The following is a 17,476-nucleotide window of genomic DNA, read 5'->3' on the forward strand; positions in this document are numbered from 1 at the left end:
GTATATATATACTTTTTTTTTTTAAACTGAGGGACTTGCCCAAAGTCACATAACTCTCAGCAGAGGGGCGACTGAGGCCCATGTCTGAGTCTTTGGGCTCTTTTACTTTATACACCTCTCTGAACCCTGGGCTTTGGCAGGTAGAATCCCCTTCCAGCTCTAAGCTTCCGAGCTTTGTCTATCAGTGCAGGAACGAAGCGGTGAATGGAATTGCACATCCATTGGAATGCATGTCATGGAGATCATTCTTGCTGGGAGTCACACATGCCTCATTCTTGCTGGGTGATCAACCCTCACTTCAGCCAAAGAAATGAAATGAATTTGATTGTTTATTAAACCAATTCACTTGTTGAGAAGCTGCAGCCTGAGCAGACGCCCTGATACTGAAGAGCCAAACCCCGAAGAATGTTGTTCTGATTTTGTTGACAGAAAGCAAGCTGCTTCCCAGATGCATCACGATGTTGGTAACGATCCAAGCAGCGAAAATTGAAACTGTTCCAAGTAGGGGTGCTTCATTTCCATCGGAGCTTACTTACAACCTGAGCCTCTCAGACACAGCAGTAATCACCAGAATGTAATTGCAGCCCAGTCCAGGGATGCAAAACATGCCTCACTGAGGTCGTAAATGCCACCTTTGTGTTATAGGTGAAGCCGACATTTTATTAATTTTCCAAGATGACTTGGCCGGCACATGATTTCAGCATACCTTCTGACTTGCAAGCTACCTGAAGTTGGAACAGATTAATGTTTGTGGGTTCTTGTAGCCCCTTTTTATGTTCCTACCTGGTCATTATGCTGATGCTGAAAGTCAAGCAACTCTCTGTTGCACGAGACGATTGAATTCACCTGTGTGTGGTGATGCTGGTTGTTTTCTCCCTCAAAGGGGCTGGACTGTGCACCTTCATTGCCGAAGCCCTTTGATCACGGGGAACCAGGGGGTGGAAATCTTTCTTACCGCATCCTTTTGCCCTTGCGACCCAGCGACACTGCCGTGTTTGCAAGAGGAGAGCCACCTGCATCACTTCTCATGCCCTGTGTGTGAGCAGAATGCATTAAATGCCAAGGGACGGGGTGGAATGAGAAAGTTAGCCCTTGCCACCAGTCCACAGGCCAGGAGGGTGGTCTCCCAGTCTCCTGGACATCACTGCGTCTTTAGAATGCAGGCCACAGTGCCAGAGGGCTCTGGGGATCTGGCTGAGACTCAGTGATAGACTTAACACGCTAACAGGAGGTGATGTGGCTGTCCTGGGCGCTAAGGCCAGGGTGTGAGGCCCGTATCCTTCAGAGACAGACCCGTCACCATTGTTGTCAACCGGGCTTTTGCAGGTAGAATGTTGAGAGGAGGGCCAGGAAGTCACCTCCTTCTTCCTCGCTCACTTCTCTTTACTCTTCGTCATTGAGTTCACAGCCTTTTCCCAGTTGTTCTCTTCATATACTTGAAGGGAACATGGCTCCAAGGGACAGGTAACTTAGGAGACTCTAGTCAGGGCTGTATCCAGGTGTACATGGAGCTCGGGGGCCTGCAGTGGTTGGCATGGCCATCTGCTCAGGTGAGGTCAGTCACCCCCAAAGATGCCCAGCTGTTTCCCCGCTCTCACATACTCTCTGTATGACCTGTACTTAATCTCTTTGTGCCCCAGTTTCCCCATCTGTGGAAGGAGGATGGTAGGTGGTTGTGAGGATTGAGTTATGTAAATTACTTGGAGCTGCGCCTGGTATATAATAAATATTATGTACAAGTTGGCTTTTATTATTACAATGCTTTCCTCTTAAGATATCTGGGTAACGCGTCTACTTTTGAAATTGTTAGAGATAATTTGATTTGGTAGTTTTATAAAATTCAATGAAGTAACTATAAAGACTTCATGATGATGCGTTAAAGGGATTGGGGATTGCTAGTTGTATCTCATGGGCAATTCATCTCGGGCAGTTTCTATGTTGGAGATTGAAAGACCACTACCCTGTCAGTCAGAAGAGTAAGGGACTAGGAGTCTTTCACCACTTAGCTTGTGATCTTGGGCAAGTCACTGAACCTTTTAAGCTTTTATTTGCTTACGTGTAAAATGAAGACTGTGATGAAGACTGTGGGACTCTGTGAGGACAAAGTGAGGTGTCAGCGTTTTGCAGGCTCTAAGTACTGAACATATGCAGGGGCTGTTATTAACCTAATAACTATGACCACCTCTTGTCATTCCTTAATGTCTTTATTTCTGCTTACCTGTTATCAGCCCAGACTCCTGAAGTATCCAGCAGGGAACTTCAGCCCAACGTGAAGGGTGAGGAGCCAAATCCAGAGAGAAGTGGGGGTAGGGGGAGAGGGCCAGAGACAGCTTGTCCTCCTCACTCGGTTCTTGGGAAGTCTTGGCTGCCATTGGAGACGCCCAGCTACTCACTGACATGCCAGGAGTCTCAGCACAGAAGCAAGGCCAAGTACAGTAGGAGATGCCCAACCAAGATGGCAGGCAGCAGAAGGAAAGGAGAGGCCGTGGGAAGAATCATCAGCAGTGGTTAGGTATTTGGGCTCTGGCTCCACAGACCAGCTGTGTGAGCCTGGGTAGTTGCTTAACCTCTCTGAACCTCAGTTTTTTCATCTTTAAAATGGGGAGAATACCTACCTCTTTAACTGTGGTGAGAATAAATGACAAGTGTATGTAATGTGTTTGGTACTGTACCAGTAATAGCAAGTGAAGCTGCAACTGTGAAGTTCTTGAGGGTAGGGGGACAGTTATTATTCATCTTTCTATCTCCAGCAGCAAGCACAACCCCTGGCACAAGCCACTGCTAAATAACTATAGTTGGGACAAAATCAAATAAGATAATGGGGGGGGGGAGTGGGGGAGTATTGCAGAAAAGGGGCCGGCAGGAGATGAGGCTGGGCAGGTGGGTTCAGCCAGAATGAGAAGGGCCTTGAATGCCTTGTCGTAGAGATTAGGTGCCATGAATCATTGTTAATGACCTGATGTGGTTCAAGGGAAATAACTTTGGAGGCTTGTTAAGGGCAGGCCGGCAAAGGAGCAGAATGGAAGTGTTGAGACCAAGGCAGGAGTCAGTAAGACAGTGGACTTGGAGAGCAAAGGTCAGCTTCTAGAAACATTTCAGTTGAATGCAATTGGTGACCAGTTGGTTGTAAGAGCTTCTAAGAACACTGTCAGTCATCCAAAAGCTCCATTCTGTTTCATGTGGCCCCATGGATGGGGAGGGAAATGAATAGACAAACACTCGTGCAGAAACATTCCCAGATCCTGGCAGAGAATGTCAGTGGCTTGTCAAGGGCGGGCTACATGGGTCAGAGTGTGAGTGTCTCAGAGAAGAGGGAGGGGTGAGCACACTGCCCAGAGAGACTGTCCCAGGGAATTGGGGAAACTGTCTGTGGCAAAACTATAGACAGCTTAAAATAAGGAAGCTTTGCTGGGCTTAGCAATAAAACTCCCTTCTGTTCTGAGATTCGGTTGCAAGATTTGACCAGTTGGGCCACGGTCCTAGAATATTAAATCTAGCTGGAGCCTTCCTGTTTTATTTCTCAGCTAAATTAGATGCTGAAGGAAGAGCTTCTGACCAAATCAAGTTCTGTTAGAACTCAAATGGTGGAGATGGAGTTTCACCCCCACATTTTCGTGAAGAGAATCACTGATGTCCATTCCATCTGGGCTAAGATTTAGTAGCAAGGCAAACAATATTGGCTAATATTGATTGAGCACATACTGTGTGCCAGGCACTTAGCTAAATGCCGGACTTAAATTTACTTATTTAATCCACACCGCATCCCTTCGAGGGTGGTTGCATATCACTCTCACACCCAGACACATTTTATCCTGTTTACACTATTACTATCTCCGTTTTACCAACGAGGAAACTGATGTGCAGGGAATCTCAGTTACTTACCTAAGGTCACCCAGCTAGTAGGTGGCAGAGTCGGGATTTAAACCCAGGCAGTCTGCTTTCGGAGTTGTCGCTACTAACCACCCCATTGTCCTGCTTCAAATGTGTATTGTGCTCCTTTGGAGCATAAAGCAGGACGGAGACACTCCCAGGAATTGTTTTAACAGGCCTCTTGGCTTTTTATTAGCGCACTAATAGATGTCTGTTGGGTTTTGCTCACAGCTGCCCTATTCACTTGGGCTTTCAGACATTGTGCAGTAAAAGCCTTGCTAATGTCTCCGTAGCAAATGGTAGGACAGCCAACTTGCTTTAGGCAGTGCTCTGGATTAAGTAGTGATTCCGTAAGTGCCACATGGCGGCATGTTTCTCTCCCTCTGTTTTCAGATCTGTGATTCATTCCCCTTTAATACTGAAGCGTGGTGGAGGTGAAGCAGATAGGATCGTCTTCATTTCTCAGATGAGAAAATTGATGTTCAAAGTTCAAGTTACTTGGCAAGTCAAGTGACTTCAAGTCACGCACCTTTTATTGTACGGGAGTTAAGGGATGATGGAATATTCCTAGGAAGGAGATGGCAGGACCTGTTTAACGTATCAGTGAAGAATTTCTAATTAGTCATATCCAGAGACTTAAAATTAGTGGCCTAAAAATCCTTAAATGAAGTGTGTTCCCACACACGTTATTTGCATCTTGTTTTCACTATTCATTTTTCTGAGTAAGTCTTATATAGAGATTCTGAAGCTTGGTGGAATCCACACGGACTCTGATTTTGCAAAGACAAATTATGATGGAGATGACTGACCTCCTGTTCACTGGAAAGCTAAGTAGGGTCCTGACACACGCACTTTCCCGCCCGACTTCTCCTAAAGCCGCTGTTAGTCACACTTTACCAGAAATGTGACTGCAGCTCTGTTTCCTCTCTGCAGCCTGTGCAAGGCTTTGATTATGCCAAACAGCACCTGGGCCAGCAAGGGGCGGACGAGGAGGTCATCCCCGTGACGCAGGAGACGGTGGTCCTCCCGCTCCCTGTCAGAGATGCTCCTGCCTCGCAGGAAAGGGACGTCGCCCAGGACGGAAGCACCATCAAGACGGCCAAGTCCACCGAAACCAGGAAGAGGTAGGCAAGGGGCCAACTTTGGCCTCTCTGTGTCAACAAGAGAAATAATGGATGGTGAGAGGAACCAAAGCCCTCAAGTGAATCCCACTGTCCTCTTTACAAATTCCCCTTCACGCTCATTTTGAATATTTGAAAAGGAGACTGAAGGAGCTGAGGAGAATCATAATACCTGCTTCTCCTGAGCCACCCTTCGTAAGGTTTTGTATTGCAGATCAACCACGACAGCAGAGCTTTAGCTCTTACATTTATTATAATGAATTTGGCACTGATGTCACCCTTACACGTTTTAACTTACGGTAAAAGCAGTTGCTTCGATTTAGCATGCGTAGTTGTAGTTTATCTGGCAGTTTCTCCGTGGTTTATGATTTCAGTTCAAGACCATTTATTGAGATTTCACTATGAAGAGAGTTCATTGACATGCATTGGGAGGACTACAAAGAGGTTTACGATCGATCCCTGACCCCAAGAATCTTGTGATGGAGAGACAGAGAGATAAATAGCTGGAATCCAAGCATGATCTGCAGAAGCCCACCGTGGAGTCTGAACAAAGTGCTGTGGAAAAGAGAGGAGGAAGAACTTAATCCTGAGGAGGGAGGGCATCGTGGAGGAGGTTGTGTTTTAGCTGGGCCTTGAAGGGTGTGTGGAGTGTCAATAGGTGGAAAGAGATGAAGGCATCCAGGAGAGACAAGGCACAGCCACGTTCACTTAATGGTGAGTTTCCTTGAGTTTAGAGTTCATGGGGGCCGGGATGTAGGGAAGGATGAAACCAGAAGACAGATTAAAATTGTAGATGGCTTTAATTTGTGCTCTAGCCAATGGGAAGCCACGGAAAGTTCTTCAGGACGACAGTAATGTCCAGCCTAAAAGATGACTCAGGTAGTAATGTGGAAGATGGAAGGGAGAGTTAGGCTAGAGGCCAGGAGACTCACTAGAAGGACTTTGCAATCGCCTTGTAAAGAGGTAATGAGCCCTAAGGTCAGCCCTGTTGGCTGACTTAACAAACTCCCATTGCCAACCCCCTTCTCCCTTGCCTCGAGACCACAATGGCTGGAAAAGCCATGTCCTGCCTGCCTCCTTCCCACTTTCCTTCCCTTCACCTCACAGATATTTATTGATTGTTTGCTGTTTACCAGGCACTGGGGATACTGCAGTGAACTAGACAAATTTCCTGCTCTCTTGAGATTTACAGTCTAGTGAAGAGATAGACAATAAGCAAACAGAGAAAGAGATACATAGCAGGTCTAGTGGTGGTGAATATGAAGAAGAAAACCGAAGCATGGTAAGGACACAGAGAGCTGGAGAGGGGGCTGTGATGCTATTTTAGCAGGAAGTCAGGGGAGGCCTCTCTGATAGAGGGACATTTGAGAAAGACCTGATGGAAATGATGCGTGAGCCTCAAGGCTATCATCTAGAGGAAGGACGTTCTAAGCCAGTGGTTCTCAACCTTCCTAATGCCGCGACCCTTTAATATAGTTCCTCTTGTTGTGGTGACCCCCAACCATAAAATTATTTTCGTTGCTACTTCATAACTGTAATTTTGCTACTGTTATGAATCATAACGTAAATATCTGACATGCAGGATGTATTTTCATTGTTACAAATTCAACATAATTAAAGCATAGTGATTAATCACAAAAACAATATGTAATTATATATGTGTTTTCTGATGATCTTAGGTGACCCCTGTGAAAGTGTCATTCGACCCCCAAAGGGGTCGCGACCCACAGGTTGAGAACCGCTGTTCTAAGCAGATGGAACAGTATATGCAAATCAGAGGCAGGAACTTTTTGATTTGCTTAAAGGAGAACAAGAAGTTCAAAGAGGCTGATGTGAACCTTGGAGGAAGTGGTAGTGGATGAGTCAGAGTTTAAGAAGTTGTTATGGTAAAAAGAGATCTATAGCAAAATAAACTAGAAAATGCTGAACTAAACAGAATGCGATGAGTCTCTTTATGACAGGGCAGACCTCACGTGCATTAGGAATAGAGTAAACATTTCCCAAACTTATACTCATCTGTGAAACTTCGACAAGAACATCCCATTTGGACTATGTGTTCTGCTCTTGGCAGACTCTACCTTGGCCCATGCATGGCATGAGCGGGCACTTCCAGTGTTCATGATTTTTGGGGTGCTGAAGTACATGGAAGTGTACAGAACTGAGAATTCCAAGTTCCCACAGGATGAGGAGGGAGGAAGAGGAGCATCCACTAGCAAGTGCTGCATTTTATCCAGTCAATTTCCATGGATAAAGGGGTCGGATGCCATTAGGTTCTGAATCTGGACAGTTGACAATAGATGAACAAGGGGTTGGATGAGGCCTCTGGATACCTGCCCCCTGTTGTCTCCCACAGAGGGAAGGCAGTTGGTCTTTATGCTCAGCCCACCCACAGGCTGGCGTGATCTAAGGCCCCAGGGAGCGTGAACTCACTCAGCATGAACTCAGCAGGGGCTCTCCAGAGCCCATTTTCCCACTGGGTCCAGAAGGCCAGAGTCCAGCCCTAGGGAAGGCGAGAAGGCCCTGTGGCTTCCCTTGTCTAAACGCTTGCCACAGCTGCTGCATTGTAGGAGAGACTGTAAAGAGAAGGTGCTGCCCTAGCCGGTTTGGCTCAGTGGATAGAGCGTCGGCCTGCGGACTGAAGGGTCCTAGGTTCGATTCTGGCCAAGGGCACTTGCCCAGGTTGCGGGCTCGATCCCCAGTGTGGGCGTGCAGAAGGCAGCTGATCATTGATTCTTTCTCATCATTGATGTTTCTATCTCTCTCTCTCTCTCCCTCTCCCTTCCTCTCTGAAATCAATAAAAATAAAATAAAATTTTAAAAATAAATAAATAAAAAAGAGAAGGTTCTCCAGCGTGTGGGGAAAGCCACTACCTGCAGGGGGAGTTCCGGCTTCCAGGGTTGATTGGCCACCTCCCTCTATACGTGCCCTCTATACCTGTATACCTGGCACAATGCCCAATACAGTGGGTGCTCATTTCCTGAATGAATGAAAATAACTCAAATTATAGTTTCAAATGAAAGTAGTTAGCAGTTAGCACAGTTAAGAGTGTGTGTGTGTGTGTGTGTGTGTGTGTGTGTGTGAGAGAGAGAGAGGGTGAGAGAGAGTTAGAGTGAAGAATTTAATGGTGGAGTGACTTCATCTTCAGTAGCTAAGGTATAGTCTGTATAGAGAATAGCCAAAGAGAACTGTGATCCCTACATGTCCCTGAAGATGCCCTGTGAGTCAGACACTCAGCAACACCTCCAAAGTGCTGTGTTTTCATAAGAGGGCATGCTTAAACCATTTCCATAGTCACTGGGGGTTAATGAAAAAGAGATGGGGACTGAGGGCTGCGCTCACTGAACTTCTCTGCCGAGCTAAGCACCGGTCAGCGCACTTCAGGACAGCCAGCTACGTAACCGCGGCTGCAGTACGGGTGTTTTTTTAAATTTCCGAATCATTTCTTTTTTTGTAGGTAAAACCAGAAAGAAAGGCTACAGACATAAACTGTGCAAATAAAATAACCTTGAGAGGAGGCTGTGCGAGTCGAAACTTACCATCTCCTTGTTGCTATGGTTACCTCCAGCAGGTCACCCAGTGAGAATGGCTCTGTCATCAGCAACGAATCAGGGAAGCCCAGCTCAGGGAGGCGCTCGCCCCAGAATGTAACGGCACAGCAGAAAGTGACAAAGGAGGAGGCACGGAAGAGAAATGGTGAGAAGCCTTCCCTGCCAAGTACCGCCCTCGAGCCTGTCCCACATGTGCGTGCACACACCCGTGGACACAGGTCTGCACACACTCACACACCCCAGTGTGCCACCCTCATTTCTTCTTTCTGTTTTGTCCTACAAAGACCACAAGTCAGTTTCCTACCTACCTGTTAGAGTATTGCCTGACCCCCGTCTCTGAATTATCCTGGCTCCTGTTCTTATGGAATTGTGCAGGGCCTTAAAAAACTCTAATGCAGAATGAACTGATGTTTGCTTAGAGATTTTTCGATTCTGGGGTGAATTGACATTTCTAGCACCAGGTCCTCTTGGGTGGCAGGTCTCTGAAATGTTGCTTGTTTTGGAGATTCCCCCCGTTTTCTTTCCCTGACTCCCCTGATAGGTTCCGGGGGTTCATTCTAGGCCAGTGAGTCCAGATGCTGCAAATCCCCCTCTCCCAGGAAAAATAGCACAGTGATAAATATTATCCTAGACATCAGCCTGTGCTCCTGCCTCTGTTTTCCAGGGAAGCTTAATGGTTGAGTTTCTCAAACAGATCTTCCTCCTTATAAAGGTTTGGTGTTGGGGTTTTGGTAAGTCCTCTGAGCCACCTGGCTGTGCTGTGGCACCATCTGTGTATAGCTCACATCTGCCGGACCCCAGGGTGCAGCCTCCCTGTCTTCCCAGTCCCACCTTGGTTCTGATCCTCCTCTCCACTCGGTCCTTCCATGAGTGATGCCGGCGTCCTGGAGACCAGATTCAAGTACCCCATGCTGCCACCCGGAACAAGGAAGGTTCCTTTAGGACAGTGATTCTCAACCTTCTGGCCCTTTGAATACAGTTCCTCATGTTGTGACCCAACCATAAAATTATTTTCGTTGCTACTTCATAACTGTAATGTTGCTACTGTTATGAATTGTCATGTAAATATCTGATATGCAGGATGGTCTTAGGCAACCCCTGTCAAAGGGTCGTTCGACTGCCAAAGGGGTCGTGACCCACAGGTTGAGAACCGCTGCTTTAGGAGTTCCAAGGGTTGCAGGCAGGGTCCTACAGAAATGCCAGGGGGAAAGCCCAACCATCTGGCAGTCTGCTTAGTTGTGCTTCCTTTTTAGAGGAATTGGATGAGGTGTGGCGCAGGGGCTCTCTCTGGAAGCTAGTGCCAGAATATTCCTTTGCTTTCAAATGTCGCTTACTTATTTCTTTGTTTCTGACAAAAGAAAGAAGAGAGAAAGAAAAGAAAGAATGCCACAATAGACCCCATGCCCAGCTATCATATAAAACACTTGTTTAGAATGTCATGCTGATTTGATCCTTGAATTTTTTCTTCTCCTGAGCTCCCCTGCCCTGTAACACGGAGACTGCTGTCCACTCCAGAACCAGGCTGTGACACGTGGGGTTTTCCTGGGACATCTGTCCTCCTTGGGGCCAGAAGTCCTGCCCAATCCACTCTCGGCCAAGCCAGCTCACAGAGGGCCCGAGCTCCGACATGTGAAGGGGGACGTGAACTTAGCAACTTTCTTCTCTTCCTTCCCAGGGCAAGGTGCTAAGAGAGAAGTGGGGAGGGAAGAAGGGAGGCCACACAGAGACAATGGAGAGGGAAGACACAGGGGAAAGTTGTTTTAACCAAGTGCAGAGACTGCCATCACCACCCAATCAAGGGACCCTCTCTGCTTCTCTACTCCCTCCCAACCTCCTTGCCTGCCTGCCTTTATATTCTTCCTGGAAATATATAAGGTCAAGTCAAAGTCCACCCTCGTCCAGATCCCCCATCACCTACCCCAGTCCTCAAATGGCCTTGAATAACATAGCATGTCTTTCTCAGGACTTTTTACTACGCATATGACAACACACCGTATCTTTGTTTTCTGTTGTGTAGCTTTGTTTTGTTTTGTAAAACGGGATCAATGTACATACTGTTCTGTGGCCTTTTTCTTGCAAAAGAATGTGCAGCCTACAGACTCCTCTGTCAGTAAATACACACGTACAACATGATGCCTTTCCCATTCCCTGCATTTATTTCATAGACAAGGAGGAGCAGGGCCGGTTTCAGATCCCATCGCTCCCCATGCCTCTGAGGAGACACTGACTTGCTCGAAATGTCCCTGCTGACCTCCCCCATCCTTGTTCTGCCACCTCCTCTGCCTGCCTCCTTATTCTGTTTGGGTCACTGTGATTATTTAAACATCAGGTTCAGAAATGACAACAGCACGGTGCACCAGCAGAATGCAATTACCGGCCAGGTTGAGGTTTTCATGCAATAGCTTTATCTAAACGCCATCCTTTCTCCCGGTTCCCAGTGCTTTGCTGCATTGTCTTTTTGCCAGAAGTCAGCCCAGTGAATTTTCAGGGTTGATGGCTTCTGTTTTACCACTGGTTCCCACCCAGTGAGGTTTCCGTTAGAAATTTTCAAATAGAAACGATAGCACCAACACATTTAATGAAAACAGATGCTGAAGCACATCAGAATTCTAGGATGGACCTTCAACGGAACCTACACTTGTCCTTTTTATCAAAGGGCTCCACTTTATCATAATGCTAGGTTAGAGTCTACCCCCAAAAAAAATCAGTAGTGTATTTTATTGGATTGGAAGATGAACCTAAGGAATGGGAGAAAAGGAGGAAGGAAAGAAATAACATTGAAATTGTGGAGAAATATAAAAAGGTATTTGTCAGCTTGCGAAAGGTATTTTAATGTGTGACTGTGGTCTCTGAGAATGGACTATTGTATGGAATATTCAGATACTGTTGTTTTATGGCTCGGTATCCATTCTAGAGGTTAGAGTTACTAAGGTTAATGAACAAATGTTAATGTTCCAGGCTGTCATTCTAAAACTGTTTGGTTCCCACCAGTTTTGTTGCATTTGTACCTTGTGATTTTCCACTTTCGCGAAAATAAGACCTTTAAAAGGGAAAGACATTATCCCTCCAGGAACGCGGCTGGGTGGGTCCTTGTAGCTCAATGGCCTCATTAGCTCCCTGCTTTCGAGTCTGTTTCAGGACGATGTTTAAATACAAATGGGAAAGACAGAGATGACAGCTAGGATTTTGAAAGCAAAAGAATGTAGAATTTTTTTCAACCAAATACAGACACTTCAACTTTTGAATTAAAACCGATATTACCCAGCCGGTGTGGCTCAGTGGTTGAGCGTTGACCCATGAACCAGGAGGTCACAATTTGATTCCTGGTCAGGGCACATGCCTGGGTTTCGGACTCGATCCCCAGTAGGAGGCGTGCAGGACGCAGCCAATCAATGATTCTCTCTCATCATTGTTGTTTCTATCACTCTCTCCCTTCCTCTTTCTGAAATTAAAAAAAAAACAAAAAAAACAAAAAGAACCAATGTCACCTTGGAAAAAGTGTTTTCGGGAAATGAGTTCAAAATGAGGACGTAATATATATATTTAAATGTTCAGTCATTTAAAAGCAAAAACTTCCATAAACCCTTAATTGCACACCTTCCTTTAAGACACTGAGAGACAGGTCAGATATTAGCTCAGAAACACAGCTTTAGTTTTCATTCTTTCTGCGCCTTCTCAATGAGAGGTGAAGACTTGCTTGTTATCTGATAAACACCAGAGGCCGGTGACGCTAGTTATAAATCTTCTCTGAGCTTTAAGGGAAATTCCAGAAAGAAAGAGCGTGCATTGTTCAGGAGCATTTTCTGCCTCAAATGGGAGGGCTTGCCCCCTCCCCCGCCATGCCAATGTACAATAAACATCAAGAAACGAAATCTCCCTTCTTAGCCTGATTTGCAGAAGTTCAGACCAACACAACCAGATCCGCATGGCGGCATTTACTGAGATGACGGCGATGGTATCTAGGACACTTCAGCAGTTTAACGGTGGCCCTTTTGTTTAGCATTCTCTGGTGCTTTTTCTTTCAGGACTGATTATGCATTAAATATTCCCATGAACCTGCTGGACTCACACAGCATTTTAGTATTAATATTTAATGTAATGCCCTTTAATGTATTTTTCCATATAGTCTTTTTTTTGGGGGGGGGGGATCACTAATTATTTTTCTCTTAAACCAAGAGGAATTATTGTGCAAATCTGAATCTGACCATTCTGACAGTGAGAATGAAAAATGAACTGTAGTTTGTACATCCTTTTTCTGTCTCCTCAGAGTTATGCTCCTCCCTTTATCCTGTCCATGGGGCGGGGAGTGAGGATGTCACAACCCAGAAGCAATAAAAGTATTAAGTACCATCTCTTTGCATGTTTTCCTGTTCTGCAGGTACTAACATCTCCTTTCCAAGTCAGGAAATTTTAGTCATTCCTTTATTCATCATTTATTCAGCAAATCCCTATTGAAAGCCAGCTACCTAGGAGATGTTATTAAAGGCAATCGGTATTGCCTTTAAAAATATGGGCAAGAATGGGGCTCATATTCTAGTGTCAGCACACAAATAAAGAGCATTGCATGCTGTGGAGAAAATATACCAGGGTGATGAGGCAGGTTGTTTTAGGCGGGTGGACAAGGAAAGTCTTTTTTCAAGCAGTAACTTGAAAACTAAGAAGGAACGAGGCATGCAAAGACCTGGGGAAAGAGCTTTCCGAGCAGAGTGAACAGCTAATACAAAACCCTGAGGTGGGAACAAGCCTGCTGTGTTCGAGAAGCCGTTGTGGCTGGAGAGGGGATGAAGGGGAGAGGGAGGAATGAGCTCGGTAAGGTCACCAGGACCAGGTTGTACAGAACCTGGGCGGCCTGAGTTTTATTCTGAGAGACATGAGGCCTTCAGAGGGTTCTGGTCAAGGGAGTACTGTGACCTGGTTGTCTTTTAAAAAGATCCATCCTGGCTGCTGGGGGAGTATGCATTTTAGGGATAGGAGGACAGACTGGAAGCTTGGAGGAGGGAGTCGTTTAGGAGGTGTATCAGTTATTTATTGCTGCGTAACAAATCACCCCCACACCTAGTAGCCAAAAGCGACAATCTGCATTTATGGTGTTGGATGATGTCTGTGGGTCAGGAATCCAGGAGTGGCTTAGCTGGGTGGTTTGGGCTCAGAATCTCATGAGGTCACAGTCTGGGCTATAGTCATTTCTGAAGACTTGGCTGGGCCTGCCGAATCCACTTACAAGATGGCTCATACGTAGCTGTTGGCAGGAGTCTCATTTTCTTGCCACGTGGACCTCTCCATAGGGCTACTTGAATGTCCTCATAACATGGCAGCTGGCTTCTCCCAGAGTAAGGGGTCCAAGAGAGAGCAAGGTGGAAGCCACAATGTGTCTTAATGACCTAGCCGTGGAAGTAGCACACGGTCACTTCTGCAATTTCCTTGTGGTTACACAGGTCGGTCCTATTTATGGTTGGTCTGTGACTCTGAGGAGGTAGACATCTGGGAGGCTGGCTACCATAGATGGCGTTCATAGCAGGTGTCCAGGTGGGAGATAATGGGGGTCAGACAGGAGTGCCCCACAAAACTCCTATGCATCCGGTAACATGTCTGAATAGAGATTGTCCTCTGTCATTGGCAGTTCGGTGGCCTGCTATTTGCCAATAAGTCCACAGAACCGAAAAATACTCCAATTAGAGCCATTGTTAGACTCTGAAGCGTTTTAGCCACAATTTACTTGGCTTAATTTGACAAATGTTCGGTGATTATGGCAAGCGACAGAATGATACAAACTATGTGTTTCTCAATGATTTAAATAACATCCCAATCTCTTGAGCAGACAGGAGGAAAGATAAATACACTTCTATTACATTCGTATTTTAATAACACCTATTTTGTTCCTAAATTGCCTGCTGGTTTAGTTGCTTGAACAGGCTTAATTTATCTCTCGCCCAGCCATGCTCAACAAACTGTCATTCTTATAGTCAGTTAATGGGAAGATGCTTTAAGGAGAAGTAAATCAGCAAGTACCACTGGCCCTGGAACTCCTCCTGTCGGCTTAGTTCTGGAAGCAATCACAGTAGAATTATCATCTGTCAGAGGCGAGAATTAATGCAAAAGAGTGTGGGTGAAAATTGCTCTATTTAATTAGGGGAGTTGTCTGCAGCTTTAAATTAGTTTCTCTGGTGGTTATTTCTTAGCTTTCTTTTGTTTTAGACAAACGAAAAAACTGAAACTCAAATCATTGAGAAGCAGCCTTTAGGGGAAAAAAAAAAGTGTCAGCTGCAATTACTATGGCTGGCTGACCAGGGAAGACTCGTCACCTTAACATCGTGCAAAAATGGATAACTCTGGTGTCAGAGACTGAACTGAATGCTGTTACTCAATGGATTGTCATATTTTAAGAAGAGTTCCACGTTTGGCCAAATGGAACTTGCAAACATAGCAAACATTTTCCCATCTCTGACTCAAACTTGGAGAAAAAAAATTTACTTTTTTTTTTAAAGGTTTTTTTCGCAAGTTTGAAAAAAATGGTTTTTACCATTTACATTCAGACTTTTAAAATTCTTTCCTACCCATGGATAACACAGTAGGCCTTACGTTTAAAAGAAATGCATGAGTAGCAGTGAGCCCTTGGCACAGAACCAGATGTTGTTTCTGAGGTCGTTTAGAGTCAAGTAATGTCCTTGGGCTGTTAGCATCACACATAAATCCCCCATGTTCCTGAGGCTCCCCTCCGGCCATAAAACCGATGTACTTATTTGTTCTTTAGTGCCCGCAAGTGATGAAGAGGAAGGCGCAGTTCTATTTGACAGCTCTGGCAAGGCGGCTGCTGATCCCTTTGACTCGTCCTCTGGATCCGTGCAGCTCATCGCAGTAAAACCCACAGCCCTCCCCGTGGTGCACCCCACCCCGGACCGGAGCCAGGAGGCCGCAGCACTCAACGGTGAGGTGAGCACTTGAGCACCCAGAATGGGAGAGAGCCCAGGCAGCCAGGAGCACCACCTGGGAACACCAGGGGCAGGCTGCATCCAGGTATATAGGACTCCTTTAGTCATTTTCACCTCTGCGTGCACAGGCCTCAGTGGAATGAATCAGGGCACAAGTCACCCAAAACAAATTTGTTAGGTGATGTTTTCAGAGAATCTTTTTTACCTTCATTCTAGAAAGTCTAGAGGGGGCTTTTTAAAAACTGTAGTTATGAAGAGAAACCTCAGAAACTCCTCCCCACATACAGTCTTTTACCTTTCTTGATAACGCTCCTAAACTGTTCATTATTGGATGCCAATTGCAAGGGGCTTAATGTGAGAGGGCACAGGAGAGGATCCTGTCACTCGAACAGGGATGTGCCCACTCTATAGGCTTTGAAATGAATTTCACTCCTTGGAGCAAGATTGAAACAACCCTTTGGCTGCTGTTAGAAGGATTTCTATGGATATCATGTGGTCATTAATTTTCCTAAGAGTCTGAAAAAAATTGTAACATATATAGAGAATGATGATTTCACAAAGATTATTTTAAAGAAAACATAGCAACATAGAAAGTTCAGAAAATAAGAGAGAAAAATCACTGTAATTTCATGACTGTAGCATATCCTCTGTTTTCACTCTTACACCTTTTCTTCAAGCTTTTGATCAAACTCATTTATATTTTCGAATCCCATCATCTTGAATGTTAGACATTGGCTGTGTTGCTCTTGTCTTGCTGATGATCATTGTTAATGACTTAGTTGAGAAGGTATGCCATGGATTAAAAAACTCATCTCCCATTGTTCAAACCTTCCAGGTATGTTTTTGTTTCCAGTTTTGGTTTTGGTTATTATAAATATCACTTCAATTAATAATTTTAAAAGCTTTTATTTTGAAATAATTTTAAGCTAAAAAAAAGAGTTTTAGTAATAGTACAGAGTTCCTATACACTTTTTAAAAATTTTTATTGATTGATTTTGAGAGAGAGAGAGAGAGAGAAAGAGAGAGAGAAGGAGAGAAGGGGAAAAAATATATATCAACTTTGTTGTTCCACTTGGTTGATTCTCATATGTGCCCTGACCTGGAATCAAACCTACAACCTTGTCATATCAGAATGATGATCTAACCAATTGAGCTACCCAGACAGGGCCTCCTATACACTCTATACATAGCTACCCTAATGTTAACATCTTATGGAACCATAGAATAATTATCAAACCCAGGAAACTAACTATTGACTATAGACCTCTTTGAGTTTCACTGGTTTTCCCACTGATGTCCTTTTCCCATTTCGGGATCCATCAAGGATCCTCCATGGCATTTAGTTGTCTCCTTAGTCTCTTCCCGTCTGGGATAGTCATTCTTTGTGACCATTCTTTGTATTTCATGACCATTACTCTTCTGAAGAGTACTGGCCACTTGTCATGTAGAACGTTTCTCAATCTGAGTTTGTCTGATGTTTTCTTGTGACGGGACTGAGGTTATGTAATTTTTGGCATAACCACAGGGGTGATAGGCCTTTTTGTGGGCGTCATATCAGGAAATACCTGATCCTGATATGTCTGATTACTAGTGATATTAACTTTCATCTCTGACTTTGAACCTCTCATGGAATGTTGCTTTAGTTGGGATTCCTGGCCCAGAGGATGTTACTTACCCTAACTTCCTTCTTTACTAGTTTTTGCAGTGGCAAGCAGAATGAAGGAACAATGAAGACTTGTTAAATTCTTCCAGTCTAAAAATAGAATTAGGGCCCCAATTGGGGAAATCTTTGCAAAAGTTAGGGGAAAAAATGTCTTCCAGTTATTATTTCTTCAAACATTGTAAAACTAAAATATCTAAGATAGTGAACCTTGGTCCTCATATTGTGTAGGTTGATATATGCACCAGGTGAATTTTCCTTTTATGAATCACAGGAAATTCTTTTAAAGATTATTTTAGCCCTGGCCAGCATTGCTCAGTTGGGTGAGCATTGTCCCATACACCAAA

General features: G+C 44.9%; 1 protein-coding gene across 1 annotated transcript in view; it reads left to right on the forward strand.

Annotated features, from left to right (window-relative positions):
* KIAA1549L (KIAA1549 like) overlaps positions 1-17,476 on the forward strand; it is a 202,744-nt gene that overhangs the window by 150,588 nt on the left and 34,680 nt on the right. Inside the window, 3 exon segments of the mRNA XM_023761814.1 lie at positions 4,804-4,994; positions 8,558-8,685; positions 15,292-15,470. Of these exon segments, the coding sequence (XP_023617582.1) occupies positions 4,804-4,994; positions 8,558-8,685; positions 15,292-15,470 (498 nt within the window).

Source organism: Myotis lucifugus, unplaced genomic scaffold (genome assembly GCF_000147115.1).
Source record: "Myotis lucifugus unplaced genomic scaffold, Myoluc2.0 scaffold_218, whole genome shotgun sequence".
Classification (NCBI taxonomy): domain Eukaryota; kingdom Metazoa; phylum Chordata; class Mammalia; order Chiroptera; family Vespertilionidae; genus Myotis; species Myotis lucifugus.